The sequence below is a fragment of the Tamandua tetradactyla genome, chromosome 18 (assembly GCF_023851605.1).
Source record: "Tamandua tetradactyla isolate mTamTet1 chromosome 18, mTamTet1.pri, whole genome shotgun sequence".
Taxonomy (NCBI): domain Eukaryota; kingdom Metazoa; phylum Chordata; class Mammalia; order Pilosa; family Myrmecophagidae; genus Tamandua; species Tamandua tetradactyla.
The window spans coordinates 32,044,913-32,070,808 of NC_135344.1; the positions used below are offsets into that span (position 1 = coordinate 32,044,913).

Genomic DNA, 25,896 nt, shown 5'->3' on the forward strand with positions numbered 1-25,896 from the left:
GCACAAACGACTGAAGTAAAATTCTTGGGATGGGTTTGGTAGTGGGATTGGAATCACCAAAAGACAACATTTTACTCCTTTTTAACAATTGAAATGCCCAATTTTAGTCCATAAAATCTTTCATTGCATGGTTTACCAGGTTGTAAAGTTATACGTATTAAAAAAAAATTAAACCTATACAGTGACTTTCTTATCAATCATCTAATTGTGTAATCAAAAATAAGAGTTCTTTGGTTCGAAAGCAACAGCCTCCAGATAATTGTTAAAACTTATTTTCCTTCATGGGTGGTATTTTCAAGCATATAAGGGTGGGTTTTATATCTTACAGAGGTTTTTGGTCCTTTTTAATGTTCTTTGTGTGGCAGTATATATACTGTGTGTTGAGTCCCTAAAGAATCTCTCCTTAAAAAACTTTGAAGTTAATACTTTCATTCAACTGTGTTATGAATAAAGCCATGACAGTGGTAAAAACAAACACATACACACACATACAAAAACAGAAAATAGGGGATGTGAGGGTAGTTCAATGGTAGAATTCTCGCCTGCCATGAGGAAGACCCTGGTTCAATTCCAGGCCCAATTCCAGACGATCATTGAAAACATTATGCTAAGTGAAAGAAGCTAGGCACAAAGGACCAAATATTGTTGGATTTTATTTATAGGAAGCATCCAGGATAGACAAACTTAAAGGGACAGAAAGTAGATTAATGGTTGCCTATGGCTGGGGAAGATGGCGGAATGTGAGGGGTGAGGACAAAGGGTAGCAGGGTTTCTTTCTGGAGCAATGAAAAGGTTCTATAATTGACTGTGATATGAATGTGCAATATAATCGCATGGTAAGTTAATTATATCTCAATAAAGCTAATTTTGCAAAAGTTTAAAGGCAAATATAGACCAGTATTCTACTGTAAGGAATACCCCAGCTGGCAGCCTTTTTCCAGCCAGCAGCATGCTGGGGCACTGAGCTCTGGGTCTCTTGGTGGGACTCCATACCTAACAAGCTGGCCATGGGCCTCAGTAAGTTTCCAGTGGGCAGAGATGGAGGGAGGGAGCATGGTGGGAATGTTGTGGTTGGATAGTAATAAGATCAGGGAAAGGCAGGATCACTGCAGGAAGGATGGGGAATGTGGGGGGTGGGGTGGGCCAAAGATAGCAGGAAGAGTTCAGGACACAGGGATTATAGTTTCCTGTCCTGGCTCCACCTCTGCTCACTGTGGGCCCAGGGAAGGTCACAGAACTGCTCTGTTCTCCAGGTGGCCTCATGGGGAAAGCAGAAGCAAGCACTTCCAGTTTCATGGCTCTCTTTTCCTCACAGCAGGGGCCAGGGTAGTTGTGGAGCCAAGCCCAGTGGCATCGGTCGCTGCTTCAGGTCCCCAGAGGCAGGTCTGGTGCCAGCTTTGCCTCTTTTCAGCGGTGGGGCCTTAGCTGAACTCCTTACTCATCGGACTCTCTAGTGCTTGTCTATCAAATAAGGACAATTAACCTGACCTGCCTCCCCCAGCAGGTGGAACGAGGATCCAGAGTCATGGGTGGGAATGAACACCCAGGCTGCATGACTGAAAACTGCAAGAAATGAGTCAGGGTAGGGTGGGCCACGGTGGCTCAGCAGGCAAGAATGCTTGCCTGCCATACCAGAGGACCCCGGTTCATTTCCCAGTGCCTGCCCATGTAAAAAAAAAAAAAGAAATGAGTCAGGGTAAAAATGTCCCCTGCTTTGAAAAGAAATGATGATATTGATTTCCCAACTACAGGAGCCGTTGGCTGTTCATGCTCTTGATAGCTTCTGATCCATGAAGCATTTGCAAAGCAATTGAAGCCAGGGTTAGTAGGCAGGTGGTGAGCAGAGAACACCTCTGGGGGGTGAGGGCGGTGGAAGGTAGCATGCTGCCATGGTGTTCACAGCTGGTACCCATTCTGATCCGTCCGCCCAAGGCTTAGCAGTCATTACTTGTTTGGACTATCACCCCTCATGTACAACCTCAGGACCAGTTTTTGACCAAATTGTAACAGTCAAAATCTAGGAAAAATTTAAAAACCTAGGGTGCCTCCATACCCTGCTCCCCTTTCCTGTCAAGCACACTCCCCCAAGCCCAGTGCTTCTGTATCATCATCCATTTTGACAAGATTTGTCAAAATCAAAAGCTCAAATACAAGTTTTCTCACTTGTTCCCATTCTTCAAAAGTATCTTCAAAGAGGAACTAAGGCATTGGTCAACAGCCCCAATAAAATTTGGGGACACAGAAAGCTCCTCCAAAAATGATTATCGACCATAGTAAAAATTAGCTAATATTTATTAAGTGCGTTCCATCTGCGCCCCCCTCCCCCCCCCCACCGCCCTGTGCTGAGCATTTCACACCCTTTGTTTCATTCACTCCTCACACAGCGCTGGGAAGTAGAATCTATCCTTGTGAGGGAGCAGAGCCAGCACCAGGCAGGAGAAGCAACTTGCTCAGCTCACACAGTACCTGTCAGCCGCTGCCCCTTCTGACAATGAGGAGGGCCAACCTACTTTCCAGAGACAAGGCACAGACAGCCATGGGGGTACCACGGTTCCCAGGGACAGCTGCCAGGCAGGGCTGTCACCCTGAGTGGAGAGGGACGGCTTACACAAGGGACACCACTGGTGCTGCAGAGCAGAAGTCTTTGAGTGTCAGCACACATGGACTCTGGGATCAGGTGCTGGTGGGTGGCACCCTCCCCTCTCTGTGCTGAGGAATTCAAGGTCACCCCTCTTTTTGCAAAAGATGTGTTTTCTTGGGAAACTTACTCTTGCAGCAAACTACCCCTACCTACCACCCCCCCCCCCCACCCCTGAAAAGATTACTGATATAAAACCAATGCACATTCATTCTGTGCATTTGGGGGAATTAAAAATAAGAACGGGGTAAAAGGCATGCACTGTCTGATTAATGTTAACATTTTAGGTTTTTAGCATCTGTATTTTTTTTTTTTTTTTTAATACATGGGCAGGCACCGGGAATTGAACCCAGGTCCTCTGGCCTGGCAAGCAAGCATTCTTGCCTGCTGAGCCACCGTGGCCCACCCAGCATCTGTATTTTTATGTGCAGTTCTTTCCTCCTTGTTTTAAACTGTTCTAATCAGACCATCTATACAATTCTGTATCTTGCTTTTTAAGCTTATCATTTCATAAAATTTTCCTTGTTATCATCAACTCTTCAAAAATATTATTTGAAATAGTGTATAACATTCTATTTGTTGGATGCACTATAACTTACTCACCCGGTCCCTAATCTCCAACATGATTTTGTAAACTCAGATTTTCACATATCAGGTTTTCTGTAAGCAAAATGGGAGCGTCTGCCAGCATCTGTGTTCTCCACAACTAGGAATCTGAGAGTGACAGCTCATCGTGCTGTTGGAATTTGGCTTTCTAAAGATTCTTTGGAAAGTGTACTTGAATCTCAATAAGAAAATTTAGCTAAATCTTAGGACATATTTGTGGACGATGAAGAAACATAGGTCAGACAATTATATAATTATGTAAATCCATAACTGGTTGGACAACTAAATCCAAAGAATGCTAGCTAGGGGTCAATGTCACCCTGGAGGGAGGGAGCCAGTGGCCATGAGGCTAGGACTTTGGTTTAAGATCAATACTCATTTCTTATAGTGACATGGGTGAAGTCCTAGAAAATAGGCTTATAGGTTATGACACTGTAAGGGTAAGATAAAAAAGATCTCATCAGGTTGGAATATTTGCCTGAAGCCAAAAAGATGAATTCTATCAGATATAAGGGTAAAGTCCTACATTTGGGCTAAAAAATCAACCACAGAAGCATAAAACAGAGAATGCCATACTTAAACTCATTACAAGCCATGAATGTGACACGGTTGCCAAAAAACAAAAAACAAAAAAACTGGCAGCATTTACATGGTGTAATCTACACAGCAGTGATGTCACACTCCCAATGACTCTGTGCTAGTGAAATCACATCATATCTGCTCTGGAACACACATTTTAAGAAGGGGTCTGGCAAACAGGAAGGCAATCATAGGGCAGTGGGGATAAGATGAATTCTAGAACGTCACCATCAGCCACAAGGCAGTACTGCTCAGTGACTAAAAGCTTGCCCTCTAAAGCCAGGGCTGGGATTGCAATCCAAATCTGCCATTTACTAGCTGGGTGACCTTGGCCACGTTAACCTCTGTGCCTCATCTGTGAAATGGGGACAATTATAGCACTATCTCACAAAGTTATTATCAGAGGTTAGTGGGTTAACCTCTCTGTCAAGCACTTAGAACAGTGCCTGAATATACTGCCTAAAGGTAAAGGTATTCTAGGCTGCAGAGGTTTAGAGGGGCATGATAGGTAACTTCAAGTATCTGAAAACTGCCATGAGAAAGAGAAATTATGCTTTATCCTAGGGAGGGCCACATTTGATCCAGTGGAAAGGCAGAAGCTTGGTTTCGTCATTAGTCGATAAGCATTTAATGAGCACATATTGTGGGTCATATATTTTGCCAAGAAGACAGAGGTGAGTGAGTTATATCCTCTGTTCTTAGAGGGTCCACTGGGTCTGGGTGGGGGAAGAGACATATAAACCGATAATCACAATGGTGTAGGGATAAATGCTTTGGAAAACCAGAGGAAAACAGGATTGATTCTCCTCTGGATAGCTGGCTAAAGCTTCTGAGAGGTGGGGCATTTCAGCAGGGTCATCAGGGTAAGTAGGAGTTTCTGTGGGAACAAAGGGAACAATGTGTGGGGCCAGAGTTGTCAGAGGGAATGGTGACAAATCAGTGAGGGTGCAACACAAGGTGAGTGGGGTGGGAGCAAATGAAGCTGTAGGTAGGTGCTGGTCTCTCCCAGTCTAAAGACAGGTGGTGCTGATGGAGAAGATGGCCTTGAATGCCAAGGTAATCACAGTAATATGACACTCAATCCTTGAACCTTCTATGTCTTCTCAACAGGCTACCAAAGCAAAGGCTGAATAAAGAAGCCATATGTCAGGGGAAAATTGACAAGGCTTTGATTTAATTTTCGATTCATCCTTCTTCAGCATAAATATAGGAAGACCTGCCTATAAAATAAGCTAATGTCATGTTTTTGAGACATTTACAACTTGGAAGTACTCATGGGCAGAGACTGGAGCAAGGAATGGAGGCTGGGATTCTTATCACCAAGACTGAAGATACTGAAAGTGAGTTCTCAGGTATAAAGGAAAGAGCAGCACATTAGCCACCATGTATTTCCAGACTCTCCCATGTATTCCCATTCAACAGACATTTCATTAAGCACATTCTTTTGTGTCTCAGACTCAGCATTACTTCATTAAATGTGAGGGCTGGCCACTTCTGCCTATGATGGAATGACCGGGACCCAATTTACTCTTCTGTTGTAGTAACTATAAAATTGGACAAAACATATAGATGTTTTCAGGCATCATGCAATAAGTTGGTTAGCATCCCAGAGAATACGGAAACTCCTGAGGTGGATCCCACATTCACCCTGGGATTGTGTTTGTTGATTTTCCAACCACAGCACAAGGAAGTGGAGCCAAGCAGAGCACGGTGGTCCTACTGAGCAACAGAAATAGACTGATGTTCAAGGCTGCTGAAGCATCTGGAACTTACACAGCAGTGTACAGGAAAGGAAGGAACTTCACAGGGAAGGGGCATGGAATTTTGCATGGAGGTTCCCCAGAGATATTTGGTTGAAGATGGGACTGCACGTCCATAGGGAAAGATTCCAGTATGCCTAGCAGAGAGTAACTACTTTAAGATTAGGAGCAGAAAGGAATATTAGTGGTTGAAGAAGGATGGGAGACATTGGAGTTCCAGCCCAACCTGAGTGGAAATGGCTAAGTCATCAGAAAGAGCATGAAGTAGGAGTAAGGACCACACCTCAGAGTATTCCAGACCTACCCTAACAAAGCCTAAAACCAAGCCTTGGCAGGATCCAGGAGAACCATCAACAAATTAACTGCCTGTCAGAACAAAATGTAACACTCATTAAAGGAGGACAATGGAATTTAGATGCCTTTCAGAGCATCATCTACAATGACTGGCATATAATTTAAAATTACCAGAAATGGGAAAGAGCAGGAAAATACAGACACAAGTTCAAGGAAAGTATTCAATAGAAGACAGATCCTGAGATGTCCCAGATGTTGGAATTAGCAAAGACTTTAAAGCAGCTATTATAATATGTCCAAGGACTTAAAGGAAAATGTAGTCTTAGTGTAGACATGGGGAATCTCAGCACACAAATGGAAACTATAAAAAAGAACCAAATGGAAAATCTAATACTGAAGAATACATTAAACAAAATGAAAAATTCACTGAATGAGCTTAGCAGCAAATTAGAGATGGCAGAAGAAATTATGGAAATTATCCATTCAGAAAAAAAGAACAGGAAAAAGATTGGAGAAAAATAAACAGGTCCACGGAGATCTGTGGGATGATATCAAGATGCCCAACACACATATAATTGGAGTCCAGAAGAAGAGAGAGAACGTGGGACCAAAAAAAAAGTTGAAAATGTACTAAATTTGGTAGAAAGAAACAATCAACAGGAACCCCAAACAGGATAAATATAAAGAAAACCACACTTTGGCACATCAAACTGTTGAATATTAAAGATAAAGAGAAAATTATGAAAGCTGCTGGAGCAAAAAGACACCTTCCCTACAGGGGACAACAAGACAGACGAACACCAACCTCTCTTTGGACACAATAGGGGACAGAAAATAAAGTGATGACATTTTTTAAGTGCTGAAAGAGTAAATGTTGTACATGCAGAATATAATATCCTGGGAAAATAAACTTTAAAAATGAGAGTGAAATAAAGGCATTCTTCAGCTAAACAAAGCTGAGGGAATTCGTCACCAGTAAGCCAGCATTATAAGAAATACTTTATAAAGGCAGTTCTTTGGCCCCTCTTCTGCATCCCTGGCAGGCAGACAAGGTTTCCATGTCTCCATGAATTTTTTTTGAGCTTTGGAGCTTGCCAGAGGAGGTGGTAGTGATACTTGTGAGGTGAGTTCCGGATGAAGGAGCAGTGGGTTGGTGTTGACAGAAAGGGCTCAGGAGTTCTGAGGTTGCTGGTGATCCTTCAGCACTATTTAACCAACCACTCAGCCCCAGTGGAGAACCAGCCCCACAGCCACATGCAAAAGGAGGGGCTTTGATGTGAGAAGCAATATGGCTGGTTTGCATTGGTACAGCTAGGCCAGTTGTTAGAACAATTAAATACCTCAAACTGGCTGGTAAATACAACTACCCAAGTCCCTGACATCTTCTCTTATCACCCTGGCCTAATTCCTAGAAATCCCCCAGCCCTCCCCATGAGCTGGCAAGGAAAGCGTTAACTCCTAGTGACCCTGCCTGCCTGCAGCACCCTAGCTGGCTTCCTTCCTGACTGGTCTGTACCTGGATCATACCAGTTATTAAAGACTTATACTACTACCCCTGGGACTACTGGGGTTGCTTCCTGGGAAGGAAGGCCTGGGAGTGGTGGTTCTTCTGGGAGGGGTAGAAGAGAACCCTGTGAGGCCCAGGGGACAGAGTGAAGACCCTGCTCTGGGGAAGGGGCTGTAGAGGGAAGGGGAAAGAGAGACACTGCAGTGGCTTGAGGCTATGTACCCCAGAAAATTTGCCCTTCATCTTAATCCATTCCTGTAGGTAGGAGTTCATTATAAATAGGATCTTTTGATGAGGTTACTTTAATTAAGCTGTGGCCCAACTGAACCAATATGGGTCTTAATGCTATTACAGGAGACCTTATCGAGAAGGCCATGGAAGAGAAAGCTACAGGGAGCACCAGAAGTTGGAAGTCAGTGGAACCTGGAAAGGAAAGAAGATGCCGCCATGTGCACTGCCATGTCATGGAAGAGCCAGGGACCAAAGATCACAGGCAGGCCCCAATGTCACAGTCTTTTGGGAGAGAGCATCACCTTTGTTGATACTTTGATTTTGGACTTCTTCGAGCCTCAAAACTGTAAGCCAATAAATTCCCACTTTTTGTTGGCACAACAAGTCAAGAAAATTAGCTTTCCAAGGCTGAGTGTCCCAGGACACTTGACTCTCTAGTACAACCTCTGTTCTAATCCCCTATGGCCTCCATAATTTTCTCCTTTAAAAAGGGATATTTCATAGTCTTTTAAATAAATCTTTTCAGCTCCACTGATGTGGAATAACAGGCTTAGCAGTTTAAGGAGAACGCGACCTTCCCTGCTCGCAGGCCCCTCATCAAGTTGTCCTTCCGCAAGCCCATTTTCTCACGAAACCCCACACTGTGCAGACGGCCAGGCCCTCTCAGCGCCCACACTGTGGACCCCAGTCCCATTTAGGGATCCTGGGCAAGTCCTTCCCCACACTCTGCAATGAGGAGACCATCCAAAACAAACACAGGGCTACCAAACGGACACTCTACTCTCTCAATCACCTCAAAGACCCTGCTTCAGCCACAGAAACTGGCATTCCTCCTGAACTGGCTAGGCTCACTTTTTAGGGAATTTGTGCTTTCTGGGAGCTTTCCAGGAGAGAGGGGGAGAGGTCATTTTAAGCCTACAGACAAGCTGTCAAGGAAAGCAGGGTGGCCAGGACATTGAAGCAGCAGACCTGCCGACCAAAGCTTCTGCCCAGGGCCTTTCCAGGCTGGCTTTATGGGTTCAACATCATATACCTTCCTGCCTCCTTCAGGACCCTGAATTGAACCACAAGCCTTAAACTACAGTAATTTGCTGAGCCCTCAATCAAAACATTCAATGTTACTGAACTGTGAAACCAGTGTTTTTATTTTTCAATAACATCTAGTGAAGTAGTTGACACCAGGATGAAAAGTATATATTTTTCCAAGGTCATTGTTCCATATAATCTAACTATTGTTAAAATCAAACCTAAACCAAACCAATCTCCTTTTGGTTTAGGTTCCTGGTTTGTGTGCCTTTCTCCGAACTCACGCAAGGTTGGCATGGGTAGTTTCCAGTATGACGTGATGGAGGTCCTACAAAATCACCCCACCTAAAACAATCTCCACTGCCCCTTGTTACAGTGCCCAGTAGCCTCACCATTCGCTCCCCCTTCTGGTTAGGGGACCTGTTTCAAATACTCATGTTATCTGATAAGAGTAGTGAGTTGTACTGACGTTTGAGAACCAAACCGTAGCTCCAAGGCATCAAGTAAACGTATCAGGAGCACCAGCTTTCTGTCCACAGACAAGCTATTCCATGTCTTTATCAGAGATTCTTAGTTTAGCAAGCATCAGAATTACCTGGAGAGCTTGTTAAACCACAGCTTGCTGGGCCCCACCCCCAGAGTTTCTGATTCAGTAGGTTTGAGATGGGACCTGAGACTCTGCATTTCTAACAATTTCCCAGGTGATGCTAATGCTGCTGGCCTGAGGACCACACTTTTGAAACTAGTGGACCTGATGATTTTTAAGGGATATTTAGAGTGACTGGTTCTGTGATTCTACGAGAGATGGAAGCAAAGTATTGAGAGTGTGCTGACAGTGAATGAGGTAAGAAGAAAACAGAAGATGTGCGGTAGAGAGGCTTTAGGGCCCAACGGCAGTAAAGTCTAGCAGAAGGCTGGCACTTGCTCAAATGATTCCCCAAACACAAGAGAGCCTTGGCTGCCCAAATTCCAATAGGCCCCTTATGCTTCCTTTCTTTCCTGGATATTTTCTACCCACTGCCCCCTGGAAAAGCAAATCTGCAGGCAGTTTTCTGGCAGCCCCTACAAAGATGCTATGGTTGGGTAAGGGGCAGTTTTTCCACCCCAAAGTCTTGGTACTTCCTGAAGGGAAGGGCTCCCGCAGCTCATCAGGCCCTCTGCACTCTCTCTGGGACCCCTGACATATCTTAGAATTTATACAGTCTCAGCAAAGATTTTTCCTTTTCCTTTTTTTTTTCTTTTGAGATCATCCACTTCCTAATAGGATAAATTCAAAGGAAAATACACTCTGATCCTTCAGCTGCCTCTTCTCAGAGGTACATAGCAAGGAACTAATTAGGGGCCTGCTAAGGAGTTGTGCAGGCTGGGAAGCTACCCTTCAGGGAGGGCCATCCAACTCAGCTCTTGGCCCCTTGGCCATCATGTCAGGAGTTGGTTCCACACTTTGGTGGAGGGAAAACTGGCATCTTGGTATCTGCCTGGTATTACCATGGCATCTACTTGGGCTCTGTTAATGTTACAGCCCTTAGTACATTGGAAAGCACTCTGATAACCACATGTTCACTTGACTCTAACGAGAGTGCTATGAAATAAGCAGAATGGGAATCGCTCAGAAAAAAAATAGTGGACATGGAGTCAAAACACATGCACTGTATTCCTGGCTCATCTGCTCACTATGTGACCAAGAGTGTCACTCCCCTTTCAGAGCCTCAGTTTCATCATCTGTGAAATGACGGGATGGACAAGATGATTGTGAGGTCCTTTAACAGGACTGTTATTCTAGGATAAGCCACCCGAAGAATAGGACTTTCCCGAGGGCATGCAATGACTATGGTGAGTGCTAATAACATGTGGACCAATGTTCCCCACATTGCCTGTCGACAGAGAACCTTCAGAGACTCCCACCATTGCCACCCACTGCTCATCTCCCCGGGGGTGTTGGCTACAGGGCCTCAAGTCACTCTTTGGACCTCGTAAAGACCAAGAGCCCTAGAGGTGGTGCTTACAGTGACCAAACCTGGAACGTGACCTGCAACCCCAGTGCTGCCAGGTGCTGTTCAGAGAAGGAGCCATTTCCTTTGGCATCTCCTTTGCTCAACATACATAACTGGCACCTTCCCTGTGCCAGGCCCCATGCTGGGTGAGGGGACATGGAAGCGAAGGAGACTCATGAGCCGCCTTGAGAAAGTCAGATTGAGGAACATGAGAACCAGGCTGCTGCATGTTGCTGGATGGGACATGTTAGCCAAAGGGCTGCATCCAGGTCTAAGCCTGCCCTTGGTCCGGCTGTCTCAGCCTGGAGGAAGGAGTGACTCCTTCAGGAAGGGGCTAGCTGTGGCCCAGGAGAGCACAGTCCTCTTAAAGGGGAGTCCAGGAGTCATAAAAATTTAAGAGAGATTAAATTCAGAGCAGTTCACATAAATACATCATTCTCTGAGCACACTGGGGAACCCCAACTGAGCCATCGGCTGGGAGAATTATATGCTACTTCTTGGAGAGTCAAAACCCCCTCACCACATGGAATCAACAACCCCATCAGGCTTCCTAGCTGTACTGTGCTGGTAAATGACAATTCTCCCATCTGTGCAAGACTGTCAACAAAATAAACTGAGTGCCATGTCTCAGGCACAATGATCAGATGCCAGAGGGGAGCCAAGATGAACAAGGGTCTGTCCTCAAGGAGCCAAAGGAACCGTCAGCCTAGGGGACGACAAAAGACACAAGGCATAGACGCCAACAGAACCAAGGAGAGAACAACGTGTCAGAAGATACAAGTAACAGGATAGGGAATTGAGAAGGAGGCAAGATTCATTCCAACCAGGGGATCTGGAAAGATTTCACCAAAGAGGTGGCATATGGAAAGAGCACCCGTGCGGACGTGAGAAGTTCCCGGTTCCAGGACCCCTCTGCCACAGCCAGCCACGTATTTAAATATGGACCGTTTGCCCTAAGCGCCTCACGGCATTATGAGGATTAAATGAGAACTGATTTAAATGCACATCAGATAAATAAAAGCACCAAATATAAAGCCTTTTCGTCATCGCTCAGGAAAGAGAGAGCAAGAAGCTAAAAGCAGAATATAAGAGGGAGGGAGCTGAGTGGGGGCTTGTGGTGCCTGCCAAACACAGAGGAACAGGGATGCTGCGAACACCTACTGGGCTGTAACTGGCTCCAATTATTTTTTTAACCTCCCACGGCTGATTTTATTGAAGATAGCTCAATCAGAGTAAATCAGAACATCTAAATTCCCCTGCACTGTGAAAATAAAAGTCCCAACAGAAGTGGCTTCCCCCTCCCCTCTGAATAACAGGATAACAAGGCTAAGCACAGTCATTTAGGGTCCTAACAGCCTCAGTTTCCTCCCTACCCCCCATGGCTCCAGTGCTGGGTTTGGGCTCAGCGTGTGTGCTCGGCAAATGCTCATTAAATGAATGGAGTAAGCTGGAACTGCTTTTCAAGGGATGTTCGTGGTCTGTTTTGATTATAACTACAAGCCAATGGGGCACGCAGGCACGTATTATCATGCCTGTCACAAATGAGGAAACTGAGGCTCCCAGAGCACGAGTGACTGGCCACATCCTAAACCGACACCATCAGAACGGAACCCAGAACTCTAGTAGAGCGTCAGTGCTGTGCCTTAATACCACACCGTCTAAGCTGTATTATTATAATCAATCTTCACTAGAACAAATCCTATTTGCTGACTCCACTGAAGGCCTACTATGTGCTGCTCTAAGCACTTTCCCTCTAATACTTCACTCAACCTCATTAACCCTCAAGTGGTCCTATTGTTATTTCCAAATGTACTGATTGATTTAATTCCAACCCAGAAAGCATTTTTTGTTCAACCCAGAAACAAGACCACCACGGATTCTCTGGCCTTTTTACCAAATAGGAACTGATCTGGATTTAAAACCTTTGGTTGGATTGTGTGGAGTCATTGCTCCTTGTAAAGAAAAGGAGGTAGAAACAGCACGAGCCATCAGGGAGACACAGAGGGCACTGTGCTTTTTTACCGCGGACATTCCTGTTCATGGAGCAGACTCTCGGTTTTGACAGATGGCCTGGCTGCTGGAGGATGGGCGGAGGGCAAGCTCTGGTTAAGTAAGTAATCTATGGCATCAAAAAGCCAAAAACACTTAGGCTGATTTGGGGGATCTGAAACCTGACCAGGAACCAAAGTTCCAGCCAGTGAGGGTGGGACAAGGAACCCTGTCTCCCCTCAGCGGCCCCAGCAGAGGGGGCATTTCTCCGTGCCCCTGACCTTCAGGCCACAGGCAAACAGGGTGGCCAGAGAGACCAGAGGAGTGGGGCTCTGGAGGGGGAGCTGGAGCACGTCGTGCTCAGGGTCACCCTCCTCCTTCATGACCTGCTCCAGCCCCTCGCTGAGAGTTCACAGGGAGGGGGGCGGATTTCATCATTCCAATTTTTTAAATGTGCAATCCAAAGCTTTTGGCAGGAGGCTGGAAACTCCCCTTCGCCTCACAGCCCCAGGTTGGGGGACACTGGGTGATGTGTACTTAGGCTGAGGTGCTCAGAGGCTCCCCTAAAGTGGCAGAAACCTGGGAGAGAAGGAACAGACTGCTTGCGGACTTCCAGCTCCCAAAGAGAACAGGGGCTCAGCTAAGGAGACATGGTATGGGGCCTTGACAGCAAATGCCAGAGCCTCAGCACAGTGCCCTGGTGGGCTCTGCCCTCCGCGGCTAGAGGAGCATTTAGCATCCACCTGTGCAATCTGAATAGTACTGCCCTGGCACCCTAACTTCAGCATCACATTGAGGGGTAACAGCATCATTGGACCTGGGAGAGCTGAGCCTTCAGCTTTTAGTTTATTAGATTAACCATCCATGTCCACTGTCCATGGAGAGATGGGACAGAGGATGGGTAAGCTCTGATGGGAGGAGAGGGCAGGGTGAGCCTGGCATCAAGCCCCATCCCAGAGAGAGGGAATGTCACAGAGGAGTCCTGAGTAGACAGCAGGGAGTTAGAAGAGAGTCAAATTCAGCAGGCACACAATTTTAAAGCCACAGAACTTAGAGCAGGAAGACATCTCAGGGGTCTTCTAGTCTGGCCCCTCCTGACTTGGCAGCCCAGAGCCACAGGCAGTGGCCACGTGGCAGAGCTGAGACGAAGAACCAGAAACCAGCCCCCAGCACCCCCTCTTCAGCCTAGTGAGATTCCTCCAGCCTCCCCCAAGTGCTGGCCCTGATCCCATGTCCCAGGCAGTGAGGATGACTCTCAAAGAGAGCGGACATTCCTGAGGAGCCCACGGGCCACCCACGTGAGCCGCGCCCGCCAGACATACCTTGTGCGAATAGTGCTGGTCGACGATCCGGGCCAACCCGAAATCCCCGATCTTGAGCACCAGGTCCTCGGTGCTGATGAAGATGTTGGCGGGCTTCAGGTCGCGGTGCAGCACGTTGGCTGAGTGGATGTACTTGAGGCCGCGGAGCAGCTGGTACATGAAGAGCTTGGCGTGCTCCTCCGTCAGCGTGCCCTGCTCCAGCAGGTGGGCCAGGTCGGTCTCCATGTGCTCCTGGACGATGTAGGCCACACTGAACTTGAACAGCTCGCCCTGCAGCTCGGTGCCCTTGGGCCCCAGCACCTCGTGCACCTTCACGATGTTGTCGTGGTCCAGGCGCCGGATGATCTTGATCTCCCGGAGCGCGTGCTTCATGCTGCGAGCGTCGCTCAGGACGACCTTCTTCACGGCCACCCTCCGGCGGGCCCTGCTGTCCACCGCCGACAGCACCAGCCCGTTGACGCCGAAGCCCAGGGGCTGGAAGTCGACGAAGCGCCCGCCGAGGTCATACCCGTAGACACTGGCGACGCACTCGCCCTTCTCGGCCATGGTCGGCTCAGTGGTCTGCGGCTGCCCGCGTGACCAAAGGGCAGTCGGGACAGGCTGCGTCCCGGCCAGCGGCTCCCGCAGCACACCTCATGCTGTCAAGTCCTGAAGCGGGGGGATAGTTTTCTCGGGGTGAGGTCACTGCCGCCAGCTCTCTGGAGACGAACAGCATATGTCCCTGCTCGCTGAGCCGTGGAAGCTGGAACTCAGACCGTTTCCTTACCCCGCTTTGGGAGGGCTGCCCACCAACTCTTATGTATCCTGAGCCCTCTGCGAAGCTTGGAATGGCTCATACTTCCTTCAAATATAGCATCTTAGAAAGAAAAGCAAGTACCATTATCTAGGAGAACACAGAGTTCCTATCATAATGGACAAAGTCAAAGATGCAAAACTCTCACCGTTTAAATCCTTTGTTAAAAGAGGTTCCTTCAGGCTGAAGTACAGAACCTATTTGTTGAACTGTGTTCCTTTACCTTAAGATGGTCTAATGCTCAGTTGTATACCCCAGCCTCCAGCTGCTTACCAGCCTCTCTCGGCATCCCAAGTAGCATGGAGGGACCCTGTCAAAGGATTCTGAAGGCTTCTAGGGCCTTCTTTCTACCTCTCCCAGCTCAGCTCCCCTCTCTACCAGCTCACCTTAGATTCTGAAACCTAAACCAATCCAGTGAGCATTGGTGAACAAAGTTGGAGAAACCCCAGCACTTCTCATGAGCCCGGGGCCAAGCTGCACCTGAAGTCCCAAATCCAAGGGCAGCTCAGCTGCCAGGCCAGGATCCTCCGGCGGCTTCAGATGGAGGCAGCATCCTCTCTCACCTCCTCATCCATGCCACCTCGACAGAGACCATGTCCCTCTGGACCCAGAGAAGCTGCAAGAACGTGGCATCTTTCAGACTGAGTCTCCTTTCCTGTCAACAAAATAATATTGGGTAAATTTCCACCCTCTGGCTTCCGACACCTTCCCATTTGTATGTCTTTTGTTAACCAGCCCAAGTGTTATTCGATCTGTCCTGCCAGCTGAAACCTTGCTTGTTCAGGAGATTCCAGGCTTTGCACTGCCCAGCCACCCCGCCTGCAGTGTGCGGAACCCCCCTGGAAGGGAGAGAAGACGGACTGATTTGATAAAACCATCAACTGACGTGCCTTTTATGTAAATGCCCACTCCCCCAGGGTTGGCACGCCAGCTGCAGGTGGGAGGTATCAGCTCTGACCTTTGTGAAACTCGTTCATTATGCTCTGCAAACACACATCAGCACTCACTAGGAAGGGTAGGAGTAAAAAGTAACTACTTGTAGGCAGAAAATAAAGGATCAATAATCTGGTTTTTCCACTCGGGCCCCTTTTCTTCTTTCTTTTACAAATGTTTTGATTATTTTAAGAGGCATTTGCCATGCAGTGAGATTTAATTATATCCATATCTCTTGCTTTCCATGTAGGTGGCATAAGCACACATGCCAAATTACAAGAAATTATATTGCCACCCGTAAAAAGGGGGCCTCTGCCCAGCTAACCAGGACACAGCTGTAGTCCTTTTGATGAAGGGGGCACAGCTCTTCAAAGCAGTAGGTCAGATCAACGTCCGACTGTCCATCTGGTGGATGCTGACTCAAATTACAGGGATCAGACCTAAGTGAGGGGAAAACTCAGCAACACTGGCAATGTAAATTCAGAATTAATAAGAAGTACTTCTGAAGTAAAGGCAATATCATAGCTTCTAAAAGAGTGGCATGTTTTCTAGGTTCACAAAGTACACAGACACAAAGAGAGAATGCTGTATTCAACTCAAAAGAGGGAACCTGGCCCGGCTGCTTCTTAATTCTCATTATGCTGCAGAGCGCCTGTAGGGACACTTTAATATCTGAACTCTAGACAACTCTTCAAATGATAAATGAAGCAAAACAACAGTCAACTCAATGCTCTGAAATTACGGGCGTAAGTTAGAGGGCACAGATGATCTGAACTAGCAAATAATCAGATACTCTCTAAAGACTTCTAATGGAAAGAAATTTGCCAAGGGTCTGGAACATAGTAATTGCTCAGCAGATGTTACCTGTTGCTGCTGTTGCTAGGACTTCCCTTGCATTTCAAGAAAACATACCTACTACATCGATGCTTCGGCAGTTCTACTTGACATGTTTTTTATTATGTCAAGCAGCAAAATCAAAGGCTTATTTAGAATTTCAGATTGGGAAACAATCTTATAGGTCAAGTCTAGTGGTCAGTACTTGGGGATGGTATTGGCCTCCTTAGCTCCTTTGACTAAAGGTCACTACTGGGCTTTAATTGGCAGGGTCAGATTTGCTGAAGTTCTGCTGAGCATTCCCATTAGTGAATAAATGATTCCCTCCCCAGTGCTGACAGCATCTCCACTGAGAAACACCGACTCTGGTCCAACCTCTGACTTTGAGATGAGGATGCTGAGGCTCAGAAAGCACAGCTCAGCACCTTCAGCATAGTCGGTGTCAATAAACACTTGATGCTTAAGTGGTCACCATGCATGCCGAGGACACCCAGGCAATGAGAGACAGCGCTGGGAGCAGCCACGGAGCCAGAGTCTCAGGGCTGCTGCTGAAGGCTACCTGAATCCCTCACTCAGGGGACCAAGGAGTCACCCCCATTACCCTGCCCATCCCTCCTCCAGCTCCTGCAGCCAGTCAGGGGAGGCAGGAAGTAACTGTATGAGGAGAGAGGCTTAACCCTGCTCTCTTTCCAACTCCTGCTGGGCTGTAAACAGAGCTGGGAATGGGCAACTAAGCTGAGAGCAGCTGAGATAAGCTGCAACGCAGATAAGCTGTGAATAATTAAAAAGAGATTTATTTATTTTAAAAACCCTTTCCTTTTCCTCTCATATAAGGGGGAGACTCTCTCCCCTACATGTGCATCACTGGCCTACCCAACACAGTTGGCTCTAGCAGGCAGGTGCCGGGTCACCTTGGAAAGGCTCGGCTCCAGCCATTCTGCCTTCCTCAGGGGCCTCTAATAATAGACCTGTCCAGCTTCTTTGCTTGTACCTGCCGGTTCCTGAAATGCTCTCCTGCTTCCTCTCTACTTGTAGAAACCCTGCTCTTCATTCAAGATCCAGATGAATTCCTCTCTGAAGCATCTCTACCACCGCAGTCCCTTTTCTAAACCCCTATAGCATTTGCGTGTAGACTTTATTGGACATTTTCCAGACACTATAACTGGGCTGCTTAATCTTTCATATGTGTCCATCTCCCCAGTAGACTTGAACCTTCTCAAGTCCAGGGCACAAAGTAAGCACTTAGACAATAACCACATAACGGAAGGACCTGAGTAACTGTGAAGCCCGTGTTTCCTGGCCGGGTCGACCTCCCCTGCCTATCCATGCAGTTCTAGAGCAGTTTGTCCAGGAGACCTTTTCTCCTAACTCAGACCAACCACTATTTCTGAGTTTCAACCCTCTTAGATCTTTGGCTCAATTGTTGCCTGTTTTAGAATTTCAACACTCAAACCAAACAACCCTCGTAGGACCATTTGTCTGTTCCATTGAAATTGACTGTTACCCATCTCTTCTCAGACCTCTTCATTTACTAAGTTTCTTTTCCTAGTTCCTCTAGAATTTCTACTGTAAGCCCTTTGCCTTTCTCCACAGCTGGAATGATTAAGAAGCACCGACTATCTAAGAAATCTTAGATGAACGGCTCATTTCTTACATGACATGCCACAGGGCATGGGCTATTGGTTGTCTCTCCCAGTGGGCCTGGGGAGGGGCAGGCCTGGCTTTTGGATGTGCCCATCCGGACAGAGGGGTGAGCATGGGTGTTCCTGGTATGATGCAGCTTCTCGGGGCAAAGCACAGCCATCCTGCGGGAGTAGGTGGTGGCACACTGCTGGTCTGAGTCACAGGTGTGATTCAAGCCCAGGGCGTTTTAGCATTCACTGTGTGAGAAGGAAAGGTCACCGGTTCAGCTGTGCTCAAATGACACCCAGCAAGAAGAATGCATATAAATCTTGCAAGAGCAGCCCAGGCTCCCAGGATTCCTTGGTCAGCCTCATCACACAGCACAGGAAGGGAAATACCTATCCCCTGGGACTCCTAACAATGGAGGCTGATGGCTGCATCTGATTTTCCACAGACTCTCCCAACAATATCTTCGTTGAGGCCAATTAAGCATTCTCTCACTCACCCAGGCTTTCTACACATGAAGGCAAACCAGAGATGAGTTGGTGTGTGCCAAATGTCCCTCTCTGGGATTTCTGGGGTTCTGTTTTAAAATCTGCTCTGGAAAATCTAAATTTAGCCTCCCGGTCCCTGCATCCTCAGATCCTCCCAAGCCTCATGCTATTGGATTTCAGCAGGAGGTGTGACCCCCGGCAAGGTGCTGACATTTCACAGGCGCTGCGTTCTTCCCTCTCCTGAGCACCCATAAACTTGCAGGAAATCCTTCGCAGGTGAAGGTGTTTGCAGTTGAACAGCCTGTACATTGCACAATTCTAGGAGATTCCATTCACATCACAGTCAGGTTCATCTGACATCTAAAGTTCATGATCCTAGTCACATTAGCTCATGGGAATGGAATCCTCTAGGCAAGGGGTGACAAACTTACAATAAAGGGCCAGAGGGTAAACAATTTAGGGTTTATAGTCTCTGTCACAAAGTCATCCTCAATTGAGAACTACTGGTCTGAATAAGCAGTTTTCGATGGGGACAGTGTTGGTATTTGAGCAGAATAATTTGTTTTGTGGGACTGTCCTGTGCAAGACTTCTGAAAGTTTAGTAATCCTGGCACTAACCTACTAAGTGCCTTTAGCACTCTGTGGTTCCTGTGACAGCCTCCCATATTTCCACAAGTCCTAGAGGGGAATGGAATCTCCCATACCTATCCCTGTTGAGGACCATGAGTTTAAACCAGTTGTCATAACCCCATTCTCCCTTGGCAATGAGTAGTTTAGGGAAGTTTATATGAACCAGTTCTGAATATAAGTTCTCTGAGAAAAATCCCCCACTCCCACCCCAACCAAGAAGAAACCCTTCTTCCTGCACTGGATGATGTTGTGGGAGGAAGTGGTGATGCTGGTGCTGCAGCAGCAATCTTGAGACAATGTGGGGCAAGTCAGAGGACAAAAGACAACAACGGAATTGGCAGAGAGAACTGATGCAAGGAACATTGCTGAGCCAAGCCTGGAACTGCCTATCTCCAGCTTTTTTGCCAAGAGAGATAGTCAAGACTTGCTGTTGTTTAAGACATTTATAATTGAGGATTTTGTTTTTTAACCTGAAGCTAAATTGATCCTAGCAACTATCTAGGTACCTGGTTGGTCTAAGCTGGAAACAAACAAATGAAAAATATATGACTCTTGACCTCAAGGAGTTTATATTCATGTTGGGAGAATGGAATCACAACAACAATTACAAAACAGTGCAAGAATATTTAGGGGCTAAACCACATGGAGTATGGTAGGAATCAGGACCAGTCAGACCAGACAGAGAAGCCTCTTCCAGGATGTGGGAGCTTCCAGGAGGACCTCAATGATCCTGCCTCCTGTTTCTTACACTCTTGAGAATCCCCTCCTCCCGGAGGGTTTGCAGGACTTGGCAAAAGTAATGGAATGTCACTTCTGAGATGAGGTTATTTAAAAACTGCATCTTGCACCTTAGGTGATCAGTCTCTCTCAGAGAGGCCAGCAGCCACGTCAGGAAGCAGCCCTGTGGGGAGGCCCGCGTGAACTCGGAAGCAGATCCGCTGAGCCTGCCTACCCACCACGTGAACTTGGGAGCAGGTCCCCATACCGTGGAACCTGAGTTGACTGCAGCTTCACAAGAGATCTTGAGCCAGAGGCACACAGCTAAGCTCCGACCCACAGAAGTTGTGTGATAATAAATGTTATTTTAAATTTGGGGTTAATTCATTATACAGCAATGGAGAACTATAGAAAGAGGGGACTTAGGGACCAGCAGTTCCTGAACTTTCCAAGTTAGAAAGGAGCCAAACTTGACTGGAGACCTTGAAAACTCCTCCTTGGATCAGGGGCCCTGGGCTTACTTGGCTGAGACCTCATGAGATTCCAGACCTTGGTGGGGTAGGACCCGCCTCTCCCTTTTTTCACGGATGGAGCCCGCGTCTCATCTAGTCCAGCATCTGGCATACAGCAGGGACTCAATAATATCAGCTGACGAAGGAATAACAACATCTGTGGGTAACATTTTGGTTTAACACAAACAGAAAGACAAATTTAAAATGTGTCCCAGAGGCCCAGAACAGAAGTTTTTGGAATTCCTCCAGGGTGGGTGGGGAGTGAAGGAGAGGGTCCCACAGGGGTGTTCTATAGACCCCAAATCGCAGGCTGACAGGAAGGTGTTTCCTCCCCAAACGAAGAGCTGCCCATCCTGAGGCAGGAATTCCTCTACAAACTGACTTTTAACATAGGGCCCAACTGGGTCTCCCCTTTGAGGCGCTCACACCAAGTGAGCCACCCTCGCCCGGGCAGCCCCCTTTCTCCGCGCAAAGGTGCCAGGTGGTGGTTGCTCCAGATGCTGCCACCCGCCACGCAGACCTCGGCTGCACTGCCCAGCCCTGTGCTTCTCTCACTCTCATGCCTCGTTCCACTCCCAGCTGAGGCCCTGGGCTTTCCGGCACAACCAGCCACCAGCACCAACCCCCCACCCCCCAACCCGACCCCGGTGGAAAGTCCTGCTCAGTCTGAAATAAAAATGCCTCCAGCAGGAGAGCCACTGACAGGCGCGGAGCCCCAGGCGTGCCCCATCCTCTTCGGGCATGAGTGTCTTCAGTGTCCACATGTTTGGTTAAAGTCACCCAGCCTGTGAGCCAGTGGCCCCACTTAGCCCAGCTTGTTTCCACCATGAGCCCTGGGTTTCCTGGAGACCATGCCTGGGGGGTACCACCCAGGAAGAAACAGGAAGGGACTCCCTAATCCCTGTTGCCTTCTTCTAAGTTGAGGTTAGAGGACAGGCTTCTGAGCACTGGAAGAGAAACGTTAGAATGGGGCCCACCGGACCCTGGGAGTTACGTCCTTCCCCCAAGAGCCAACTCTAGGAGCTGCCAGTCTTTGTTCTGCTTTTTCCTTTGAAAATTACATAACTAGTCAGGGAGAACAACGTCTTTACAGGCTTCCCAATGAAACAAAAATAGCATGGAGAGAAGTTCCAGCCTGCCTCATTGATGCTGCATCCCCACGTCAGGCAAAGCTGGAGAAGGGAGAGCAGCTGGGAACGGGGAGCAGCTGGGAATGGGGAGCAGCTCAGGTCCCTGCATTTTAAGTTTCAATTCTGGTTGCCACAGGAACCGCAGGGCCTGCCCAGAGGCACCTTCCAGGCTCCGGGTCACACGTGTGTGAAGGCGGGTGTGCATGTATTCAAATCCTTCTGATTCGAAATAACTTCTACAACATTTGACCTTTATAGGTACAAGGGAGAAACCCCTCATTCTCTCTTTTTAAGGAAGGAAGCCAAGGAAAGCAGAACTGGTTGGCCTCTTTCAACATCTAAATCAGTAAAATTGTGATGTCTGTGGTTAGATAAGGTGAGGCCTCTGGGGGGCTTGCTTTGTTCAGGCTGTGTTTGCAGAAGGCAGAGATCAGAGCCAGGGCCTAAGTGGCTCACAGCATCTTTAATTCTCCTGCACTTGCTTTAGCACCTACTGAGTGGGTGCTGACCCATGTGTCTTCCCTGAATTTGGAGATTACTGTCTGTGAGGGCAGATTTAACAACCCATCATGAGAAAGAAGGCAAAGAGTTCCTGGCCCTTGAGGAACTCACTGTTCAGACCCAACATTTCCTGCCAAACTTCAGGTCCCTAAGTGGGAACATTTATTCCCACCTGCAAGGTCAGCCAGTGGCAGGAAAGCTTTAAGACAGCAGGTTTGTAACTAAAGAGTTCAGCATTAAGTCATCTTGCTTTGAGACTAGAGATGGCAAATATTTACCATAGATACTACTACTGTCCCATTTGACACCCATGGAAGACGATGATAATCAATCATCACCCTGTGTTTCCTGATGAGCCTGGAAAGTCAGAGTCCTTCTCAAACAGCACTCCAGAGAGCCTCTACCAATTGCCTGGTGTGGGAATCCAGGACAAAGCCTGTCTGCATCTGTGGATTTGCCTCTTCAACTTCATGTTCCCATTGCTACAACTGAGCTCTTTCCTTGCTCCTGGAACCAATCCCCTGCCTTGTTCCCCAGGCATCCAGTCCAACTCAGCCGACATCCATGGAGGACCTCCTACGAGCTGGGCACCGTCAAGCTCACTAAACAATGTCTGACTTAAAGTTTCATAATGCCTCTGTGAGGCAGGCGGGGACTTCCCTGTGAAACGAATAAACAGAGCACCATATCGGGTATACAGTAGGTTCTCTATGGGTACCTGCTTTCCTTCTCTTCCTTGTCCCGATGTGCAGAAAACCAAAGCAACTTCCTCAAGGTCACTCCCTAGAAACCGGTGACTCTTTAGCTCTAAATCAGGCTTCATCTAACATCGGCGTGCGTGCTGTCATGTCCTGCTGTGGCATGTCTTTCCTGCTATGGAGTCCCTTTCTTATCCGACTGGTACATGAGTGCTTACTTTTATTTTTCTGGTTTTCCCAGTTCCTTGGAGAAGCAGAATTTACCTGGCTCCCTTAAGTCATCTTGAAAACTGGCATCCTTTCTGAATGTCTCCAGCCTCATCTCATACTTTCCTTAGCTCTACTCCCCAGCCATGCAAGGCATCTGTCAGTCCACTGAAAATGTCAAGTCTCTCTTACCTTTACGCTTTCACAAGACTGTTCCTTTTGTCAGGAAACTTCCGCCACCCCCCACCCCTAGCCCCCACCCCTCCCCTTCTTTCTTACTCATCCATTAGGTCTATATTTAAACGTCCCTTTCTCCAGGAAGCCTTCCGTGATGCTGCCTTTCCTCCTAAGACAAGCTAATCTGCTCTGGCTGTGTACCCCTCTTACGTACTTTCTCCCTCTCTGTTTCAGCTTTAATTGCTTGTCCCAGTATTGGACTGGAATTTCCATGAAGACAGGAACTCCTTCCCTTGTGTGCATCACTCTATTCCCAGTGCCCAATTTCTAACCTATTCAACAATAAGTTACAAAAAATATTTGGGCAGAACAAATGAACAGATGTCTTCTGAGAAGTCCCACACTCTAGACCATCATTTTCAAACTCACATTGGTAACAACCACTTCTCTCCTTCCCATGAGAGATGCTAACCAGGTGTAAGACTTGCACAAGCGTTGTGTGTTTGGAATCCTGGATTCAGTCCCTTTAAATTTCATCGAGTTCTTCCTTTCACTGAGCCCTGCTTCTCTCCCAGGCATCCCGGCCCATTATCCAGTGAATGCATGCACACAGCTACCTCCTGCTATTCCCAGGGAGGCTAATCATTTACAGGGGTTATATTCAAAGGTAGAAAGAAATTACTGGTACAGCAGGAAAAAACACTCTTCTGGTGATTGCTTCTCTCTGTTTACAAGTGACAGCAGGCGTATTTCAATAGCTCAAGTGACAGCAACAATCTCTGGACCATGTACAGTTGTGATAGCCAAGGAAGAAAGCCGTGGGCTGGGAACCAGGAGGCCTGGGTTCCAGTCCTGCCCCTGCCTGCAGGCCTGCGGGAACTTCACAAGTGGCCTCTGCTCTGTCAAGTGGGATAACCACACTGCACCACCCACTTACAGGGATAAGAGCAGAGGTTAACCATATGCATACATTTTCAAAGTAAAAAGCCTAAGTTGGATGCAATCATATGGACCACGAGCCAATGATATTAAATAAAAGTTCCATGGTGATGGGGCTCATTAACTGGCTCTAGGGGCTTCGAAACCCCTCTTATCCCTTGGGCACATCTCTGCACACACCTTCAATATGAATTTGGAGTCTTTGGTGGAGGACAGGTTGGGGGGTAGGGATTTCAGGCTCATGTGTCCTTATCCTCTCCTGTGACCCAGAGCATACTCGGAGACCACCAGCCAGGGATGGGGTGCTAGGTGTGAGACTCATCACCAACTTGCTAGCCAAGACCATGCCGGTAGTCTCACAGCTCTGTTCCAGCACCTTGAATTCTGCCACCACATGTGTGATGCCCTTGCTTCTGCTCTCCTCGGGTGCCTCCTTCGTGGAGAGCCTGTTAGACCCTGAGAGATCATGCTGTAGGAGCAATGCCCCACTGGAGAGGATGAGCGCGCTGCTGTGTGCGTGCTTTCTTATTTTTCTCCTTGCTGTAGCAGGAGAGGAACCAGGGAATCTCGCTGGGTTCCTAGGAACCACAAAGCCCCTGCCAACTTACAGTGAATTCCATCCACACACAAATAAGCCTGTAATGTCCTCATGACCGGGCCCGGGGCCCTAGAGGTGGCCGTCAAACCCTACTGGGGTACAGGGAAGGGGGAGGGAGGGGCATAATTGGCCTTCAGATTGTGAGCATGCTGGAGGGAGGAGGCAAGGCAGGGGCGGAGGTCTCCACCGCATGGCAGAGGTAGAGGGGAGGACAGGGAAGCAGGAGGGCTAGAGGAGCCAGGGACAGGGCTGATGAACCCCCACCCCTGCCCTGGGGATCGCAGATAACCGAGGCAAAGCGCAGGAGACTGAACAGGGATACAGGGTTTATCACGGGCTGGCACGTGCACTCTGGTTTTAATCTCATTCGGAAATGTGACCATCCTGACCTCCTGGCGTTAGGTCAGTTTATACTGATGAGGGCACTAAGGAAGCTCCCTCTGCTGACAGGAGGAAACCAAGGCCCAGAAAAGGGGAGGGATTCTTGCAAGGTCGCTCAGAGAGGTGGAGGCGGGGCTCTAGAGTGCCCAGGCTCCTCCTGGAGCAGGCCCATGCAGGCCCTTCTGGGGTTCCAGGGCGACCCTGTGGGGCCCGCAGAGGGGCATCCTCACCCAGCGGGCACCAAGCCGGGCACAGCAAGGACCACTTAGCCACAAAGGAGCAGCTCCTCCTCCTCAGATCAAGTGTTTATTCCGTGTCTGGAAATAAAAAGCCACATACGGGCTCCATGGCAGCAGCTGTCAGGCTTCTAAGAGGGCATCCTCTTCCTTAGCTGGGAGGGTGCTGGAAGCCACACCCGTCCCAGCAGGGTAGGAGAAGGAAGGGACAGTGAATGGGCTGCTGGCCTCAGGGAGGACATGCGCGGCCTCTGCAGGGGCTGAGCCCATGCCTGGGGAGTGAGGAAAGCTGTTTCACTTTAGGCTGGGGAGAGCCAGGCGCCCCTAAGGCCAGCAGCAAACGATGCCTCGGCCTGCTCAGGCATAACCAGGACAGCGGCTGGGCCACAGGGTTTACATGCGTCGGTGGGAAAGCAAATGCTCCATACAAGCCAAGGTGAGGGCTGGCGGGGAGGGGCAGTGTGAAGAATAGAAACTGGGGAGAGAGGAGACCAGGGAGGAAGGAGCACAGGAGAGAGGGAAAGAGGAGGAGGGGTCAAGGAGCAGG

The 25,896-nt window shown here is 48.1% G+C and overlaps 1 protein-coding gene across 2 annotated transcripts in view; it reads right to left on the reverse strand.

The window, feature by feature from the left end:
• MAPK4 (mitogen-activated protein kinase 4) overlaps positions 1–25,896 on the reverse strand; it is a 155,656-nt gene that overhangs the window by 42,515 nt on the left and 87,245 nt on the right. For both annotated transcript variants that reach the window (XM_077135459.1, XM_077135458.1), the window contains exon 2: positions 13,947–15,394. In XM_077135459.1, the coding sequence (XP_076991574.1) occupies positions 13,947–14,492 (546 nt within the window). In that variant the 5' untranslated portion in view covers positions 14,493–15,394. The remainder of the gene's footprint in view (positions 1–13,946; positions 15,395–25,896) is intronic.